Source organism: Elephas maximus, chromosome 25 (assembly GCF_024166365.1).
Source record: "Elephas maximus indicus isolate mEleMax1 chromosome 25, mEleMax1 primary haplotype, whole genome shotgun sequence".
In the NCBI taxonomy this organism is placed as follows: domain Eukaryota; kingdom Metazoa; phylum Chordata; class Mammalia; order Proboscidea; family Elephantidae; genus Elephas; species Elephas maximus.
The window spans coordinates 36,382,471-36,402,023 of NC_064843.1; the positions used below are offsets into that span (position 1 = coordinate 36,382,471).

The following is a 19,553-nucleotide window of genomic DNA, read 5'->3' on the forward strand; positions in this document are numbered from 1 at the left end:
CCAGCTGTCCACCCCCACAGCCTCTGTCCTGGGTTGGATTTTGCCATTTCTCATCTAGACCAGTCTCTGTCTTGGTTTCACTCTTGGTCTCCTTCCAACGCACCCAACACATCACCTGCCAGAGGAAAGTTCCTGAAACCAAGAGCCAAACATGTCTCTCTCCTACTCAGAAATATTCCCTGGCCCCTACTGCCCAGCCTAGTGATCCTCAGAGGGTAGTCTTGGGGGTCTCCAAAACCCATTTCAGCAGATCTGCATGTCAAAGGAGTCCCTGGGTTGTGCAAATGGCTAACACATTCAGCTGCGAAAGTGAAAGGTTGGAAGTTCAAGTCTACCCAGAGACACCTTGGAAGAAAGGACTGGTGATCCACTTCCCCAAAATCAGTCACTCAAACCCTGTGGAGCATAGTCATGAGCAGAGTTGCCTTGATGGTAATCGGTGGCATGTCAAAACTAATACTAAATTAATATGAATACATAATTCACTTTTTTGCTCCCATTCTCTCATGAGTGTAGAGTGGAACATTCTAGAAACTACATGGTGTGATAATGCAAGAAACTGACTGCAGAAGCATACAAGAGAATACAGCTGTCTTCTATTAAGCCAGTCATTACAGAGATTTGTGAAAAATATGAAAGTGCCACTCTTCTCACTAATGATGTTTTTTAGAACATGTAGTTGTATAAGAATATGTCTTTTTTGAATCGCTCAGCACGGCTTCCCTGTTTTTTGAAATTGTGTTTTATTTCTTGCATAAGCCTAAGCATAGAAATAAGAGTCACCTCCAACAATCAACTTTTGTCAAATATCGACCTCCCTTTTCAGTTTTGCCAGTGTGCAATGAGTTTTGTGTCATTGTGGTTCCAGCTAAGCGTAATGGTCTGTAGTAGTCCATCGAGTGGGTGCAACAATTGACTCCTCTAATTTGGAATGTCTAGTTTTCCCAGTGTGATGGAGTGTGTTCTATCCCCATCCAAAGAGCCAATATTTAAAATAAAAATGCCTGCGTGCTGACTGGCAAAGATATGGTGAAATGTATACACTCTCTCATCGTAGTGTAAACAGAAAAATTGGTTTGGTAAATAATTTTGTGGTGTGTTTCTGGGGTCACAAAATGTCCCAGGGCACAGAGCTAATAATTCTGCTCCTGAGACTTTATCCCGAGGAAATAGTGCCAACACTGGAAAGACCCACATGAATGGGCAGCATTTATTTAACTGGATTAAGCCTTCAAAAGAGCTTAAAAGACTAGAGTCCAGAGCTCTGGTTTCTCTCTGTGTCCACTGGGTTTTGCCTTCTTTCTTCCCACATCTCCATTTATAGAAGGGGTCTACTCTCCCCTTAAGGCAACCTTCTATTCTCAGAAGTCTACTTCTTGGGGCTCATCACATCCAGGGAGCCCTCACCTGCCCTTTGAGGTCTGGGCCTACAGGGTGAGGGGCAAGAGCTGGCCTGGGAATTCAGGACTCACAGAGGAGAATGCTCCCTTCCTTTCTCCCCCTGCCCCACCAATGGGGCATGGTGGCCTTGGCCATGTCCTGGCCTCACTCACCTATGGGCCACTTATGGCCACGATTCCAGCCCATAGTCCATCACAAGTATACTCAAATGTCAGGCATCTGGCCCTTGTGAACAGGAAATAGTGATAGGTTTCCTATATCACCCAATCCTATGTCGCTAGACTTTTCCTGCTCACCCACCCACTCCACTGTCCCAGGCATGACACTTGACTGTGCAAGGTCAAGAAGGGGTTCATTCATTCATTCAACATTGTCAGTCCGTGTTCTGCACCTGGTCCTTCCCTGGGCACTGGAGTGAGGCCTCTGCCCTCAAGATGCTCACAGGCTCGTGGGGCAGACAGATCAATAAGAAAAATGAAAACACAATAATGAGAGCTGACTTTTTTGAGAATCCTCTCTGTGTTGAGCACTAATGACAAAGTAGCAAGGTTAGACTTACAGGTTGGGAACGGACTTTATGTAGCCTACACTCTTGCCAGGAGGTGACTCCTGAGCAGAATCTTTTTTGTTTTTGTTGTTTTGGAATACATTTTTTTTTCATTATACTTTAAATGAAGGTTTACAGAACAAACTAGTTTCTCATTAAACAGTTAGTACACATACTGTTTTATGACATTGGTTAACCACACCGCAACATGTCAACACCTTCCCTTCTCAACCTTGGGTTCCCTGTTACCAGCTTTCCTGTCCCCTCCTGCTTTCTAGTCCCTGCCCCAGGGCTGGTGTGCCTGTTCAGTTTCGTTTTGTTTCATGGGTCTGTCCAAACTTTGACTGAGCGGGGAGCCTCAGGAGTGCCTTCATTACTGAGCTGAAAGGGTGTCCGGGGGCCATACTGTCAGGGTTTCTCCAGTCTCTGTCAGGCCAGCAAGTCTGGTCTTTCTTTTTGAGTTAGAATTTTGTTCTACATTTTTCTCCAGCTCTGTCCAGGACCGTCTATTGTGATCCCTGTCAGAGCAGTCAGTGGTGGTAGCTGGGCACCATCTAGTTGTACTGGACTCAGTCTGGTTGGGGCTGTAGTATATGTGGTCCATTAGTCCTTTGGACTAAATCTTTCCCATGTATCTTTAGTTTTCTTCATTATTCCTTTCTGAGCAGAATCTTGAAGGCTGAGGAGGATTCAGCTGGCTGGAGAGGGAGTAGGAAAGGTGTTCCAGATGGATTGAATGGCATGGGTAAACCCTTGGCACTGACCTTACTTGGTTCCTTCCCACAAGTCCTAGATTTTGAGATCTCCTTGCGTATTTTTTTGTGGGGGGCGAGATTGTCACAAAATCTAGTTAGAAAGCAAAATTTTCATCCTTCTTCCTTGGCTGATGGGAATGCCAGCTCTGTTGGGATTAAGTCCAGTTTCACCTCTGACCAGCCGTGTGGCCTTGGAAAGTCACTTCACCTCTTGGAGCCTCAGTTGCCACACCTCCCCCAAGAAGTCACTCAGTAAACATCAGAATGCAGTGAGATAACGTGTGTGAAGGTCTAATACAGGCAGGGGCCAATTATCCAATACCCAAGATAAGCACGGTGCTTACCTTGCTTACCAGATCATCCCTAGTGAACAATTTCATGTTTTCTCACTGCATCGAAGATTCTACTTCTAGGTATGGCTGGCATCTCTCTCTCTCTCTCTCAACCCCACAGCACCTTCCTACAAAATCAAAGCCTCCTTTCAAATTTACAGTCCCTGATGGGGACAGATGACCCAGTAAGCAAACTACACACGAACTTACTTAGGCTTACTTACTAATCTGTAGTGAACAATTTCACATGGGTTTCACCACATCTTTGAAATTGTTCACTACAGAGTAGTAAGCACAAGTAAGCCTGTGTGTACCTTGCTTATTGGGTAATCTGCCCCTGAATACATGATTTCTGTCAGAATAGACTCGATGGCAACAGGTTTGGTTTTTGTTTTGGTTACTGACATTTTGGGGCAGATAATTCTGAGTTGTGGGGGCTACCCTGTGCATTGTAGAATATTTAGTAGCATCCCTGATCTGTACCTGATAGAGATCCAAGTGTGACAACCAAAAATGCCTCCAGACATTGCCAAGTGTTCTCTGGGGGAGAAATCACCGCTTGTTGCGAACCACCAGTCTAATACAGTGTCTGGTATGTCATAGGGGCTCAGTTAATGCTTATCCTCTCCTTTCAACTCTGAAAGGAACGTGAACTCTAGTCCTTTGGAGCAGGAAGGGTCTTTAGGGACCACTGTGCAAATAAGTAGGGAAATGGGGCTCAGAGAGGGGAAGTTAGTAGCCTAATGTCACACAGAAGGTCACTGGCAGAATGAGTTAGGTAGCATAGAGGCAAAGCAGCATTAACAAACGGTTTATTTAAACCCCAAAACACAGTCGTTTAAATAAGGGCATTCGTTCCTCTCTCCCATAACAGTCAGGGATGAATGGTCACAGGCTGGGGAGATAGTTCTGCCATCCTCAACACCTTCCACCTTGGTGTCCAGGGCAGTTGTTCCAATTCCCATTTCTTTTTGTTTATAAAGCAATGTTTTTTGCTCTATTTGCTACTATTTGAAGAAAATATGATGGGACAGGTGAAGGATGTCACAAACACATGACTTCTTGAGGCATGAGTAGAGAGGAGTTTCCTCTGTTGTTGGGCAGAGGTAAAAGGCAAGGTGTGGTCACTTTTCTAGAACTTCTATTCAGCTGTTTTTGCTATGGAGGTAGGGACAGTGGTGGTTATTCCCACACATCCCTTGGCTTGATCTTCAATTCTTTGCCCTGGTTCTTCTAACCACCTCATCTCCCAGAAGAGAGAAGTAGGGATACCCTGTGTGACTTTATATAAGAGATACTCTGTGTGACTTTATATAAGAGCATATATTCAGTGCATTATGAATCTAATTGTGGTTGTATTCATGCTTTTTGCAAACATTAACTTAGCCCTAGAAGCTTCTTGTTTCTTAATTGGGCATTGGGAAAGAAATCCAGGATTAAAACCCCCTTGCAAGGTGCTTTTTTTTTTTTTTAATAATTTTTATTGAGTTTTAAGTGAACGTTTACAAATCAAGTCAGTCTGTCACATACAAGCTTATATACACCTTACTCCATACTCCCACTTACTCTCCCCCTAATGAGTCAGCCCTTCCAGTCTCTCCTTTCGTGACAATTTTGCCAGTTTCTAACCCTCTCTACCCTCCTATCTCCCCTCCAAACAGGAGATGCCAACACAGTCTCAAGTGTCCATCTGATACAAGTAGTTCACTCTTCGTCAGCATCTCTCTCCAACCCATTGTCCAGTCCCTTCCATGTCTGATGAGTTGTCTTCGGGAATGGTTCCTGTCCTGGGCCAACAGAAGGTTTGGGGACCATGACCGCTGGGATTCCTCTAGTCTCAGTCAGACCATTAAGCATGGTCTTTTTATGAGAATTTGGGGTCTGCATCCCACTGATCTCCTGTTCTCTCGGGGGTTCTCTGTTGTGCTCCCTGTCAGGGCAGTCATCGGTTGTGGCCAGGCACCATCTAGTTCTTCTGGTCTCAGGATGATGTAAGTCTCTGGTTCATGTGGCCCTTTCTGTCTCTTGGGCTCGTAGTTATTGTGTGACCTTGGTGTTCTTCATTCTCATTTGATCCTGGTGGGTTGAGACCAATTGATGCGTCTTAGATGGATGCTTGTTAGCATCTAAGACCCCAGATGCCACATTTCAAAGTGGGATGCAGAATGTTTTCATAATAGAATTATTTTGCCAATTGACTTAGAAGTCCCCTTAAGCCATAGTCCCCAGACCCCCGCCTGCAAGGCACTTTTGTTCCATCAGGAGAAATGGGAGGCAGCGGTCTTCGTCATGGTTTATCTTCTCAACAACCAATTCTTTTTTTTTTTTTCTCCAATTCTCATTTTTAATTGGAGAGAAGTGTGGAAATTCAGGAGGAAGTGGAGGAAATTCCCTTCTTTTTAAGGCACGTTGGCCAGATCTTAATCACATGGCCATGCTTAGCTGCAAGAGAGGCTGGGAAATGTAGTCTCTAGCCAGGGAACCATGCGACCAGCTAAATCTCAGGAAAGTGGAATAGAATAAAAACTGGGGGACAGTTAGCAGTCTTACCTCATAGAGACAAAGCAAAAACCCAAGGTCTCCCCTAGGCCATGGTTCTCTCTACCTCATCAGCCATTTCATCAGTTGATCAACAAACACCAGTGTCGTGGTCAAAACAGTAGCAGCAGCTGACCTTCCTTGTGAACTCACTGGGTGTCAGGCTCTGGTGAAACACTTTCCCCTCATTGGCTCATTAAATCTTCATATGGCCCAATGAGAGAGGTGTTACCATTAAGTCCATTTGACAGGTGAGAAAACTGAAGTTCTAAGAAGTTAAGGAAGTTGTCCTATATTACACGGCTAGAATAGGGTCACAGTGAGTTAGAATGGACTCAGTGGCAACAAGTTTGTTTGTTTTTGGTTTTAGAAAGTGGCAAAGGTCCCTGGGTGATGCAAATGGTTAAGCACTTGACTACTACTAACGTAAAGGTTGGTGGTTCAAACCCACCAGCACCATGTGGAAGAAAGGCCTACCGATCTGCTTCCGTAAAGATTACAGCCAAAAAAACCCTATGAAGCATTTTTACTCTCTAACACATGGGACTTCCAAGAGTTAGAATCGACTCCTCTGCAATAGCTTTTTTTTCTTTTTTTGGTTAACGTGGCGGAAGCTGAGTTGAGCTCTTATCTGCCAAACTCCACACGGCCTCATCTCATACCAAGCAACCCATAGCCATGACGTGAACTGAAGTCCTCAGTGGGACTGTTCAGAAGAGGAGGCAGGACCTGAGAAGGCCCCTCCACACCACTCCCAGAGCTCAGAGGGCCCCCTGAGATGACTGACCCAATGAAGCTGCCTTTACCAGAGAGGGAGCTCCGAGGGGAATTCACAGCTGGGTATGCCACTGTGTGGCTGTGGTCTCTCTGGACCTGGGTTCCCCATGGGAGCAAAAGCAGGCCCTGCCCATAGAGTAGCTGTACAGAGTAAGGAGATGCCTGCTTGGCAGGGTGGAAAAAGGCTTCTTGGGCCTTTGGGAGGAAAAGTCAGATCCTGGACAGGAGGGCTGCTGGGATCATGAGACACTGGTGTGCCTTAGCGTACCAACCGCGCTGGGCCTCTGCAGAGCAAATGTGACTGTGGGGAAGGGGTTTCCCTCCTCCCTCCAGGGCAAAGGGGGGAACTGAGGCCTGCATACAGGGAGGAACAACAGCATTGAAAAAGTCTCATCTGTCCTAGAGGACGAGGTTGTGGAGAGACGTGGCCAAAGGGCCTAGGAGCCATGATGTCACCTCTCTGAGCAAGGATGATGAGTCCAGGGGTCCCACTGCTATGGGATCAGATCCTGGCTCTGCTACTCGATGAGTCACTTTGCCTCTGTAAGCCTCGGTGTCCTCATCTGTCAAGTGGGGATAATAATGGTGTGTCCTCTGATAGCCGTGTTATGAAGAATCAGTGAGATGATGTGTGTGCACACAGCAGCCTTCCATGATGGTGGTGGTGTCATACGTACTGTGGTGCTGTCTTTGCCACAGTCTGGGCACAGCTGGGGGCATCACCAGGCAAGGCTGGGCACAGGCTCTCAGGGTTGGTAATAAGGGCAGTGTGAGCCCTGGGAATGGAGGCCATGGGTGCTCTCAGCTCCGCCTGGAGAAAAGCGCCTCCACTCCAGGGCAACCCTCGGCCCTCAGAGGGCATGGAGAGGCAGGAGGGGTGGAGCTGTGGGACTGACCCTGAGTCAAGGTGCCCATACTCCTGAATCCAGTCAGACCAGGAATCTCCTGATCCACCATGAAGCCTTTCATTTCCTGGAGGGGAATGGAGGAAAGCCCTGAATGGGGATAACCCCAGAATGACTGTCCTGTTCCCACAGCCTGCCTGGTCCAGAGCAGGTGCTCACTGAATACCTGTTTAATGTGTGCATAGATGAGTCGGGGTTCTGCCACTGCCATAGGTGGGCTATGTGATCCTGGGCCAGTTTCTTGTCCTCTCTGTGCCTCACTGTCCCCATTTGTAAAACAGAGAGGTTGGGCCAGGTATTCCCAAGAGTACCTTCCAGTTCCAGGAACCTGACTCTGCCACTCCAGTTGCAGCGCTCCCGCCCCCCCATCTCAATGGAGGAAATGCAGCAGGCCACACAGCAGGGTGCGGATACAGGGCTTTTATTGCTGGGGTGGGGTAGTAACAGGCATAGAGGCTGCTCTCCAACTGTGAGAAGGGCATCTGGGAAGGGTCCTTCCGGCTGGGCTCAGGCTCTCACCCTGGTTGGATGGTGGAAGCACCTTTCCGGAGACAGCTGCTACAAGGGAACTGGGTCGAGTCGCTAGTAGCCGATCTGGAATGAGACCACAGGGTGTTCCACGACATTCATGTCCATGGCTGCCCATATGGGCACCTATCACTTACCAGGTACTTGTTGGGACCCAAGTCCATCTGAGTCCACTGCACAAGATCTTTTCCACAATACCCTGCATGGTCCAAGGCCTTGGAGAGGGGACTAGAGCCTGTGGTTTGGGGCCTTTCTCTGGCATCCAGCACTGACCCATCCTCGCTCCCCTTACCCTCCTTAAGAACAGTGGCATATGTGAAAAGACTGATCAGAGGCCAAGACAGGAGGCAGTGTCAGGGCTCAGTCTGAGACCAGAATTAAGGCTCAGTATATGATCAGGGTCATGGGTTAGCCTGGGACCATGGGGCTCAGTCAGGGATCAGGGTTGGGGCTTAGTCTGTGACCAAGGTCAGGGCTTAGTAAATAACTGGGGTCAGAGCTCAGTCTGTGACTAGGATCCAGGCTCAGTCTATTCCAGGATCAGGGATTGGTCTGGGTGCATGATTAAGACTCAGGGTTCAGATTGTGACCAAGATCAGGGCTTATTCTATGACCAGGGGCAGGATCAGGGCTCAGTCTGCTGCCAAAGAAGGAAGAGAAGACAAGCCTTGCTTTTGCTCCGCCACAGGCCCCTGCCAAGGAACCTTACCCTCCCTCAGCACTGGGGCACAGGGCCTGGCCCTCACCAGCAGGTGGGCGTTGCAGCAGTCTTCCTTATCAGTCCTCTTCAGATTTGTAAGTGGATTCCATCCTGAAGTTTATCTGAAGGAGCAAAATCAATAGCAGGTCTCACTCTCTGCCACTATAAAATTGAGTAGAGACCAGGGCCTACTGGCCAACACCTTCCAGTGAGTCAATCTGACAGCCGTGGGACCTTAAACATGTCATTTCACTTCTCTAAGCCTCGTTTTGCTCATGTGTGAAACGGGTGCAATGTCGGTACCCACTCCACAGGGCTGTTGCAAGGATCCAATAAGATGGTGTATGTAGAGCACAGAGTGATTGTCCAAGGACTGGACTGTGGCTATTTTCATGGAAGAGCTATCCCTGGGGCCCTGACACCTTCACTTATCCAATTCATATTGCCCAGCAGCCCCAGCAACACCAACCATGCTTCCCAAGTGGCTGGAAGAGAAGCCACAGCTCCTCAGTGGAAGGGGGAAAAAATGGAAGGTGTCTATTAGCAAGATCTACTAGATATTAGGCTATCTGTATGTTTTCTTTTAATCCACACGTTCACCTCACAATGTTAGCAGTCTCATTTCGCCCAGGAGGAAACCAAGGCTCAGAGAGGTGGAGCCACTTGCCCAAGGCCATACAATTACTAAGCAGTCGAGCCAGGATTTGAACATAAAACTTCTTTCTCACATCACTCTGCCTGAGAGCTCCCCAAGGCCCACAGAATTCCTTCAATTTCAGGACCCCTCAAGCCACACTCTCCCAACTTGCTCAGGATGGGTGGGCCATTCTGCTGCTTTCCTACAGGCCCAGACAGGCCTCCCTGTGGGTGGGCACAAATTTGTATGCCGGCCTCTGGGAAGGCTGGCAGAGAGGAAGCGCCCACATTCCCAGCCCCAGGCTGTGACTTACTGATGATGTTCGGAATGACATTTACACCCAGGGTGTTGAGGAAGAATCGGATCAGTAGGCACACCTGATGATGAGACAGAAGACGAGGGATGGGAGAAGGAAGAAAGGCAGATCAGTCTCAGCTGGGAACAAACTGCCTGACACAGAGAAATCATACATCTCTTGGACTCATAGAACCATTGAAACTTAGGGTCTAGACAGGAGAAAACCTAGAAACCTAAAATTCTGAGAACCCTAGAGGATGCTAGAATCCTAAAAATCCTTCACATTAGAGTTCTAGAACCTTAAGAATCTAGAGTGTTAACATCTGTGATGGTTAAGGTTGTGTGTCAGCTTGGCCGGGCCATGATTCTCATTGGTTTGGCGGTTGTGATGTAGTTTGAGATCTGATATAATGTGGTCATCTCCGTGATGGAATCTGCTGAGAGTAGCCAATCAGTTGAAAGGCAGTTTCCTTGAGGGTGTGGGCTGCATCCAATATAAGTGGACTTTCTGGCAAAGCTCATGGGCTTTTGGTCGCACTGAATCCTGCAGCAACAGCCTGTTCTTCTGACCATGTCTGGTTCTTGGGACTTGAGCTAGCAGCTTACCTGCCGTCTTGCCTGCTGATCTGGGGATTTGTGAGCCAGGACCTTGCCTGACTTGTTGATCTTGGATTCACCAGCCCCTGTGGCTACGTGAATCAGGGGAAGCCTATACAGCCGCGTGAGCCATTTTCTTAATATGAACTTCTGTCTGTATTTATATGCTTTATTGGTTTTGCTTCTCTAGAGAACCCAGCCTCAGACAACATCCCGGAACCTTGTGCTCTTAGAAATCTTGAACTTTGTTGTAGTTGTTGTTAGCTCCCACTGAGTCAGTCCCAGCTTGACGAAATGGAGACTGACATGGGAGGCAAACGCTCTACCACCAAACCACTAATGCCTCTCTTGAACCTTAGGACTCTGGAATTTTAAAGAGTTGAATGGGGCTGTAGAGACGATAGAGCAGTATATCTGCATTTCTAACAAGCACCCAAGTGAGACCAACACTGCTGGTCTGAGGACCACACTTTGAGTAGTGAGGCTTCAGCTCAGTGAGTAACAGGCCACCTGGAGGAGGCTTCTCTTACAAACTCAGATTCCTGGGTCCCATTTCCTAAGCTTCAAAGAATCTCTGGGCCTCTCAGCCCAGGAATCCTGGAGATGATGATACATGTGGTTTTTGATGAAGCACAGATTCGGGTGGGGGGGAAACTATTTTAATAAGTCTGTTTAGTCTTTTTATTAATTATGTGAGAAGTGCTACTTGTTTTCTGTTTATGGTAGGGATATAAAGTTTCCTTTAAAAAATAAATTTATTTAAATTTGAGTCAAATTGTGTTCGTTGAAGGAAAATACTAGATTACAGGGCATATTGGTGATGCATGGAGATGGCAAGTGGCTTGAGTTTGGGACTAAGTGGTTTGATCTAACGTCAGGTCCCTGCCCTCCCCGCATTAAGTAATGGGGGGAGGCTCCAGCTGACTACCCAAAAAGAGGTTTGTACCTCTGAAGAAGAGGTAGCCACAGCTGCTCCCCGCCTAGCTCTGGATCCCCAGGAGTGGGGGACTCACCTCCTTCTGCACCGTGAAGGATACTGTTTTTCTTAGGAAGCTGCTCAAGGTGTTCGCAATCCTGTTGATGAGCGCACTGTGTCTGGAAAAGAGAGGGAACTGATAAAGCCTCATCAGTGGCCAGGGTAGCGGGGAGCTAAGCAGTGGGTGGAGGAGGAGAGGAGAGCACCTGAAGTCAGGTAAACACCAGGGACACATTTCTAACCACAGACAGAGCCTCTATCCAGGTGGGTTGTCACTTAGATGCTCACATCCTAAGCCATTCACCCAATGCCTCCTGAGAGTCTCATCACAACCTTGAGACCTCATGCATTCATTCATTCTACACGTTTGCAGAGCACCAACTATGTGCAAGCACCAAGCTTGGCCCTGGGATATCAGGATGAACACAGTACAAACAGACCCTAAACTGGTGCCTAAACATTTAAAAAAAAAAAAAAGTCTTGCCAAGGCTGGCTTCTTCCCACCTTCAACTCTCAGCAATAATTGTCACTCCTCAGGGCCACCCTCCCTGACTGCTTATCTGATGGAGGGCTTTGTTCTCAGAGTGCCCTGCTAAGGTTAATTCTCTGCCCAGCATTTGTCACAATCTGATGTTTTCCTTGAGGGTTCTTCATTGATTGATTGAATGCTTGTTTGTCTGTCTGCTTTTCCCTCCGAATAATAAGTTCAATGAACACAATGACCTCGTCTTTCGTCATCAGACTAGTGCCTGGCACTAGTAGGTGCTGAATACATTAATGGCTAAAAGAATGAAGCAACCATACAATTAAATATAGAATAACAAGTTGTGACGGTACTCTGAAGGGAAAAAATAGGTTTTTCCGAGAGAGAATAGGACAAACTTTATTTTAGACCCTGAAGGATGAGATGGTGTATTGAGGTAAATTGTGGGGAAAGGTGTTCTAGGTGGCCAGCCAGCCAGTGCAAAGGCCCTGGGGTGGGAAACAACTTGTCTGAGGCACAGAATTAAGGCCAGTGTGTCTGGGACACAGTGAGTGATGAAGAGAGTATACTGATATGAGGGTGGGGCCAGGCCAAGCAGAACCTCAACAGCCATGGTAAGGGCTTGGGAGTCAATCATACAGGAAAAGAAAAGAGAGTATTTGGAGGAGCATGTGTGGACACTGAGACCCAGAGCAGGGGAATGAATTCTATGGGGCTGCTTAACAAGGCAGTGTCCAGCAGAATTCAGGCCTCTGAATTTGTATCCCAGCCTTTTCAACTAACATTGGGCTATGGAGCCTTTCTTTGTTTTGGGGGAGTCTCTAAGGTTTTCTAAGGGGTCAGAGGAGTCCTGATGGCACAGTAGTTAAAGCATTTTGCTGCTAACCAAAAAGTCAGAGGTTTGAACCCACCAGCCACTCGGTGGGAGAAAGATGTGGCAGTCTGCTTCCATAAAGATTTACAGGGATTGGACTGGACTATAAGATAGAAAATGATACCGGTGAGAAGTGAGCTCCGTGGATCACGTAGACACGAGACTGTGTGTGCAGTTCCTGTCTGGAGGGGAGATGAGAAGGCAGAGGGGGACAGAAGCTGGCTGAATGGACACGGCAATACAGGGTGGAGAGAAGGAGCATGCTGTCTCATTAGGGGGAGAGCAACTAGGAGTATATAGCAAGATGTATATAAATTTTTGTATGAGAGACTGACTTGATTTGTAAACTTTCACTTAAAGAACAACAAAAATTAAAAAAAAAAAAAAAGATTTACAGCCTTGGAAACCCTATGGGGCAGTTCTACTCTGTCCTACAGGGTCGTTCTGAGTTGGAATCAACTTGATGGTAATGGATGGGTTTGGGCTCTAGGGGTCATATCTCATAGTGGGAGAAGGGTGGAACGACTTTCACTCATGGCCAGCAGGGTTTAGAGCTAAGGACCCACCTTGGTTGGCCAAGGCCAACCAGGTTTGCCATCCGCAGCTCCAGTCCCCAATTCCCAGGCCATTTCTCCCAGGTGCTGTCCCTTACCTCCCAGCCACTGACCAGGTTCCCCCTTTCTCCCACCCTCTTTCCTGGGCCAAACCTGCTCTTTCAAACACACAGTTTAAGATGCAGATTTTATGGATTAACAGGGATCAATGACTTAAATGGAAGGATTAAGTTTTCAAGGTCTCATTTCGGAAATTTTCTAGTAGGTGGAGGATGATTTAGGGACAATCTGAAATTAGAGCCCATGGTAGGTATTTACTCCTTCCCTTCCCGCAACTTGAGGCAAGACAATGAATAATAATAATTATTGTTATTGAGGGACATTACACAATGAATGCTAAAGGGGTTCATTCTCCAAGAAGACATAACAATCCTAAAAGCATATGTACCTAACAACAGAGCTTCAAAATGCATGAAGCAAAAAACAATAGCACTGAAAGGTGAGAACGACCAATTCACCATTATAGTTGGAGATGTCAACACACCTTTCTCAGTAACTGAGAGAACAAATGAATAGAAATCAGCACAGATATTATCATTACTGAGAGTTTAGTATGTGCCAAGTCCATTCTAAATACCTAACTAGGATTTTCTCTTTTGATTATTTCAGTAGCCTGGTGGTGTAGTGGTTAAGTGCTATGGCTGCTTACCAAAGGGCTAGCAGTTCAAATACACTAGGCGCTCCTTGGAAACTCTATGGGGCAGTTCTACTCTGTCCTATAGGGTTGTTATGAGTCGGAAGCGACTCGATGGCAACAAGTTTTTGGGTTTTTTTTTTAAGGGTAGGTAAAAAAATAAATAAATATTTTTTTTTTTAATTGTTACCATGTTTTTTTTTTTTTTTATTGTTACCATCCCCAGCTTACAGATGTGAAAATTGAGGCTCAGAGAGGTTAGGTTGGTTACAAAGTTACAAGTTAGTGGCTGAGCTGGAATTCGAACCTACGTTTGACTCCAGAGCTTGAATTCTTTTTCACCACACTGTGCCACCTCCTAGGTATAGAAATAGGGCTGAAATTATGGGTCCTCAACTCCTCAGAGAACCTAGCTCTGCTGAGTTGGTTTTGGGGGGTCTTTGGGTAATGGGCCTTACCTGTTCAGCAAGTTGACCTGGACGCTGTCTGGGTCGCTGGTGCATTCTCCCAGGATCACCACGGGGAGGCCAGTCTGCGTATCAATGTCAATACTGACCCCTGTCAAGATATCCAAGGCAGCATTCAGGTTGACGATATTTCCAATGAGTGGCCTGCAGGAAATGAGATTCACTGTGAACAGAGATTGAGAAGACCCTTCACATTGCTCACCTGTGTTCCTCCACCTGTGTGGACATTACCCATGATGTAATGGGTAATGTCAGTATTGTCCAGGTAATATCAATGTTGTCCCTATTCTTTACATGATTTAACATTTTTATACTAGGGGATTCTTGGCCACATGGGTTTAGTTCATATGAAATTGCTATGCAGCATGACACTACTAATTAAAATAATAATAGTAATAATTAACATTTATGCGAAGGTTTCGGTTAGCAGCTGAGCGCTTAACCACTACACCACCAGGGTTCCTATATTATGTGCCAGGCACATTTAAACTGTATTTTATATGGATTATTCCATTTAATCATCGAGGAAGTACTAGTATATCTCTGTTTTATGAATGAAGAAACCTTGGTACAGAAAGATTAAAAAACTATCCCAAGATCTCACAGCTAATGGCCAATGGACTCATTCGTGGATTTAATTTAAAAAAAAAATTTGTCTTAGTGTGCTCATTTTCCTGTCTGTCTCTTTTAAAGTAATTAAGAATCCTTTAAAATTATATTTTGCATACAAGCCCTTAATTATACACTGCCCACTACCACATATATTTATCCATACTCACCGTGGTTTAAAATGAACTTTGAGGCAAAATAATACTGGAGGAATTTTTGCCCGAGAGGTATCAATTTTTATGTCTGGACAGTAGGATTATGAGTGATTATTTTCTTCACAGTTTTGCAAATTTTATAATTAGATACATGTTATGATTTTAAAAGTATTATAGTCAGTTGAGCTTTCTTTTTAAAAAGACGTGGCTATGGCCAAAGCTCATTAGAACATTCTAGAGGTGGGGCTTTTAGATTGGAAAGTCCACTTTTGTACAGATTGGGAAACTGAGGCCAAGGCCATATCACAGAGTGGGAAGGTGCCCGATTCCTAGGTTGGGAACCCATTGACCAGGCCGTATGCACCACCTCCCTCAAATCCTGGATTCTAAGACATACTCACAGGGCCAGGTTGACATTAGCAGTGGTGGGGAACCTCAGGTTAAGGCCTTGGCCATCGGGAGTCAGTTCAGCTTTGAGATCCAGGATACGGGACTTGCCAATTTTCAACCTGCACAAAACTCACAATTTACACTAGTCGTTCCTCACGGCAGCCGTATGCTGAGTCCTTCTCTATGCAGGCATTGTGCTGAGCCTTTGAGCTTTGCCAGACTTGCTTCCCTTGGTCTTCATGATAGCTCTGCTCACAGGTTTCATACTCTCCATTTCAGAGCACGGCTTACTGGGGCCCAGAAAGATGAGACTGTCCCTGAGACCCTTAGAGGCTCTGGATCCCAGATCCAGGTTGTGACCCAGAACTGCCTGGCTCCAAAACTCCGTGGGTGTAGCTACTACATGGGGCTACTTGGTGTGACTTTTGGGTTTTTTTTTCCCCACAAAGGAATTCGGACTTTTATTCCAAGCTGTCTTTGGAGAAGGGAAAGTTTTATTCCCTGGAAAAGGGGCCTCAGAAACCAGCAAACAGGTGGAGGTGAGGTTGAGGGGAACCTTCACCCTGACCCTTAAATGACAGGTTGTGGAAGCCCAAACCCACAAGATGCCTCAATTAGCCCTGCAGCCCTGCCTTCAATTCACTCAAGCTCTAATGGACCTGGCCTCAGACTACCTGGGCTCTATGTGGGAGGAGCAAGGTTTGTCCACCTCTCTGTCTTTGATCCCAAACCTACCTCCCCAAAGATACATATTCCCTTTTCTTGGTGACCTCCACCGCGAAGTACCAACTTACCCCAAAGACTTTATATCTGAAATCAAACCAGAAAGGCCCTTGTCCAACAATTTCCCGGTTTCCTGATATTTCTCCTGGATTGCTTGCCAAGCCTTAGAATCCTGGAGCCCTTCAATTTTGAGCTTCAGTTTCTGAAGGTCATCTGGCAAAAACAATGGCCATTTAGTAACATTCACCACTTATGAAGCTGCTACTCTGTGCCAGGCACTAGATAAGACTATTTGCCTGTTATTTTATTCAGTCTTCATTACACCCCAGTGGGGTAGGTATTACTGTTATCCACATTTTTCAGATGAGGAAATAAAGGATTAAAAGGTTAAGAGATGTGTCCAAAGTCATAAAGCTAGGGAGCTCCTGATCCTTCCATGTTCCCTCCTTGGTCTTCATGATAGCTTCGTGATAATTTATCAACGAACCAATCAATTGATCAGGCAACTGATATTGATTGTACACCAGCTTCTAGGAGCAACTATGGGGCCTATTGGCTCAAATGGGGTTTACACACATGTTTAAAAAACTAGATCAAATAAAATGAGAGAATAAACTAAGAAGTAGGACAATTTAGAATCAAGAAAAAAAAAATGGCTCCAACCCATAAAAATGGCAGAGAGGAGTCTCAGGATTATAGCTTAGCAGTAGGCCTGGAGAACTATTTATACGGAATAGGATAGAGTGTTCCTCATGCGAGGGCTCTAGAGAAAAACGAGATGTGATAATAAATGACATTACAAGGGTAGGACAGTGCATATGAAAAGAATTAGGAGTATGTGTATAGAAAATAATTTAAGTGAGAAACCACAAGGCAATTACTAACTCAAGAGAAAACAAAAGACTGTACAGGAAAAGAAATATAATCACAGTACTACGACTTGGCTCTGCGATGAACAATATCTGCCTGGTTAGAGTGATGCAAACAAGGAATGCCAATTTAAATAAAACTGGTGCTATACTAGATCTGGTCATATAACTCACTAAGTGGCCTCAAGCCAGACACTTCAGTCTCTGGCCCTCATGTTCCCCAGCTGCGTCTCTGGCCCTCACTTTCCCCAGCTGCAAAATTAGAATGTGAGTCCTTTCTGCATCTTTGAAGGTTGCCTAAGCCTGACAAGGTTTGAAAGGCGGCCATTTGCAGGAGCTACCTCCTCTTATGAAGAATGTTTGTCAAAGTGCTGTTAATGTTTCCAGGAAATAAAAAAGAAAGCCAGATTCTTAAAGAGTCAGCATAAAAATGGGTGTAATTAAATACAAAGCTGGCTAGTAGCGGTAGGTTTAATTTGCAATGAATTGACAAAAATCAATAACAGAAAATTAAACAATCCAACAGAAGACTATGCTAAGAATATGAACAGAATATTTAAGCTAAAATTTGCAAATGGCTAGGAAACATGAAAAAATGATTCATAATTAGAGAAATGCAAGTTCAAATGAATTAAATCATATATCTAGCAGACCCTGGCAAGGTGGCGGGGGAAAAGGCACTCTCCCAGACTGTTGGAAGGTGTGTAACATAGGGAATAATTTGTCAACCTCTACCATAACTTAAAATGTGTACACCTTCTGAGGAAACCCTGGTGGTGTAGTGGTTAAGTGCTACAGCTGCTAACCAAAGAGTCGGCAGTTCAAATCCTCCAGGCGCTCCTTGGAAACTCTATGGGGCAGTTCTACTCTGTCCTATGAGTCGACAGCACTGGGTTTGGTTTTTTTGGTTACACCTTTTTGAACTTTCAGGACTTTGTGCATACATTGGCAAAAATGTACCAAGATACAATATGTAAAAAGATATTCATTGCAGCATTGCTTGTTTTTAGAAAAATAATAAGTGAATGAGCCAGGGACTGAATAGCCACCTCTCAGTAAACCACCTATAAAGGGCAGCCCCTGGTGGCAGCGTTTGGTAGTGCAGGCATAGTGTTTAGGAGGCAATTTCCTGGGTGCTAGTGTTTTTTTAATGTTTTAGGAATTTAAAAAAAAATTTTTTTTTTTTTTTTTAGTGATTTAGTGATTATCACTCTTGTTGACTCACCTTGAACTGAATTGTCAGCAGTCTTAAGTGTGTTGTCAACAGTCTCAAGTGTGTTGTCAACAGTCTCAAGTCCTTTGTCAAGAATAGGTTTCAAATTGTCCAAAACATTCGGGTCATTGCCAAAATTCCCAAGAAGGGACGCTGAGGTCCCAGTGAGCAGACCGCACAAGAGAGCAAGTTTCCAAAGCTGAAACATCTTTTATCCTGACACCTGGACAGTCATAGGAAGAAGAGGAGAGAGAATTACCCAGAGGGAAAAGGAATATTCAACGAGCAACAACCACTCTTGCACTTAAAGTCCCTTTGAGGTAGAAGTGGTTATCTCCTATCTTACAGATGGGCATTCAAGGTCAGAAAGCTAGAGCAACTTGTCCAGAGACACACAGCCAGTGAGTGGAAGAGCAAGGAGCTGAAAAGTCAGACCTGACTCCAAGTCTGTGCTCTTTACACAAAGGTCCTTTGCACATGCTGTTTTCTCTGCCTAAACCATCTTTCCTCTTCCTCACTTTTTTACCTAAGTCAAATTACCTAAATTAACTCAATTCCTCTGATTCTCCAGGCCTAAGCAAGACATTATGCCCTCCGTGAAGCCTATCCTAGGTCCCTCCCCAGAGTCTACATTTAGGGGACTCTGTCCCACCACCTTGGCTTCCTTCATTCTCTGATCAGAGTCCTGGGTTCCAAAAGCCTGACGACTTGTTTGCCTCTCCCACCAGGCTATGAACCCCTCGGAGGAGGGACTGTGACTTATTTTACTGTCAAATCCCCAGCCCCCAGTAGAATGCCTGCACTAAGCAGGTGTTCAATTAATATTTGTTGGATAAAAGAATGAACCAATCAATGCACACCACATCATGCCCTTGCATTGCTCAACAGTTTGACAATTCTCTTACTATAATCTATATATCTCTTAATTTGCTATATTCAAAATATTAGGTGATCCAAGTGGACCTATCTTTTTGCCTCTTTCCCCCAAAGCAAGGGGTGTGGGTGGGGGGTAAGCCCACCACTCACAGATTTGGAGGAGGATGCTCACAAAATCCTTGCTCTCCTGCGTGGTCTCCTAGGATTCTGCTGGGTGGCAGTGGCTCTTATATGGTGGCAATACGATGTGAGGCTGCTCACGGAAGCAAGGCCTAGTTCCGGGGCCATCCAAGGAAACTCCAAAGAAAATAACTCCTGTTCAGGAGACTTCCAACCCAAAGGTCACCCAGGATGCTTGAATTGAAATGGTTGAGTAGGGGGAGGATTTTCTGCCAAGACTAAGACAAGGACTTCAAGGGGCCTCTAGCTGCCAAGGGGTGGCCATTGTGAATGGGGGGCTGGGAGAGAGACTGAGAATAGACAAACTGGAGAATCCAGGTGGGAAGGCCCACAGAGATCATCCAGTCTAACTGTCATTTGGAAATTGCGGCTCAGAGAGAAGAAGCAACCAGCCCAAGGTAAGACAAGGTCAAAGATGGGACTAGAACGGCGGCCCAGTGAGAGTCAGGCTCGGCTGCCTGAGGGGTCATTCTGC

The 19,553-nt window shown here is 45.7% G+C and overlaps 1 protein-coding gene across 3 annotated transcripts; it reads right to left on the reverse strand.

Annotated features, from left to right (window-relative positions):
• Nucleotides 1–7,660: 7,660 nt before the first annotated feature.
• BPIFA2 (BPI fold containing family A member 2) lies at nucleotides 7,661–19,151 on the reverse strand. 3 transcript variants are annotated; one of them, XM_049869757.1, is made up of 9 exons: nucleotides 19,049–19,150; nucleotides 18,035–18,245; nucleotides 16,012–16,153; nucleotides 15,229–15,336; nucleotides 14,055–14,207; nucleotides 11,028–11,109; nucleotides 9,434–9,497; nucleotides 8,530–8,605; nucleotides 7,661–7,849 (listed from the first exon to the last, which is right to left on the reverse strand). In XM_049869757.1, exons 2-8 carry the CDS (start codon nucleotides 18,228–18,230, stop codon nucleotides 8,571–8,573), a joined length of 780 nt encoding a protein of 259 aa, XP_049725714.1. In that variant the 5' UTR covers nucleotides 18,231–18,245; nucleotides 19,049–19,150; the 3' UTR covers nucleotides 7,661–7,849; nucleotides 8,530–8,570. The 3 variants fall into 3 exon arrangements, with proteins under 3 accessions (XP_049725714.1, XP_049725716.1, XP_049725715.1); XM_049869759.1 differs by lacking the exon at nucleotides 15,229–15,336 and having other exon boundaries at nucleotides 19,049–19,151; XM_049869758.1 differs by lacking the exons at nucleotides 7,661–7,849; nucleotides 8,530–8,605; nucleotides 9,434–9,497; nucleotides 11,028–11,109 and adding an exon at nucleotides 13,864–13,954 and having other exon boundaries at nucleotides 19,049–19,151.
• Between the last annotated feature and the right edge of the window lie 402 nt (nucleotides 19,152–19,553).

Excerpts from the sequence above, each read along its gene's own strand:
- BPIFA2 (XM_049869757.1), bottom strand. The coding sequence starts at position 18,230 with ATGTTTCAGCTTTGGAAACTTGCTCTCTTGTGCGGTCTGCTCACTGGG. Across the intron at positions 16,154-18,034 it reads TGCTGACAATTCAGTTCAAG|ATGACCTTCAGAAACTGAAG; the intron begins GTGAGTCAACAA and ends TGTTTTTGCCAG. Across the intron at positions 8,606-9,433 it reads TGTCATTCCGAACATCATCA|ATAAACTTCAGGATGGAATC; the intron begins GTAAGTCACAGC and ends TTGCTCCTTCAG.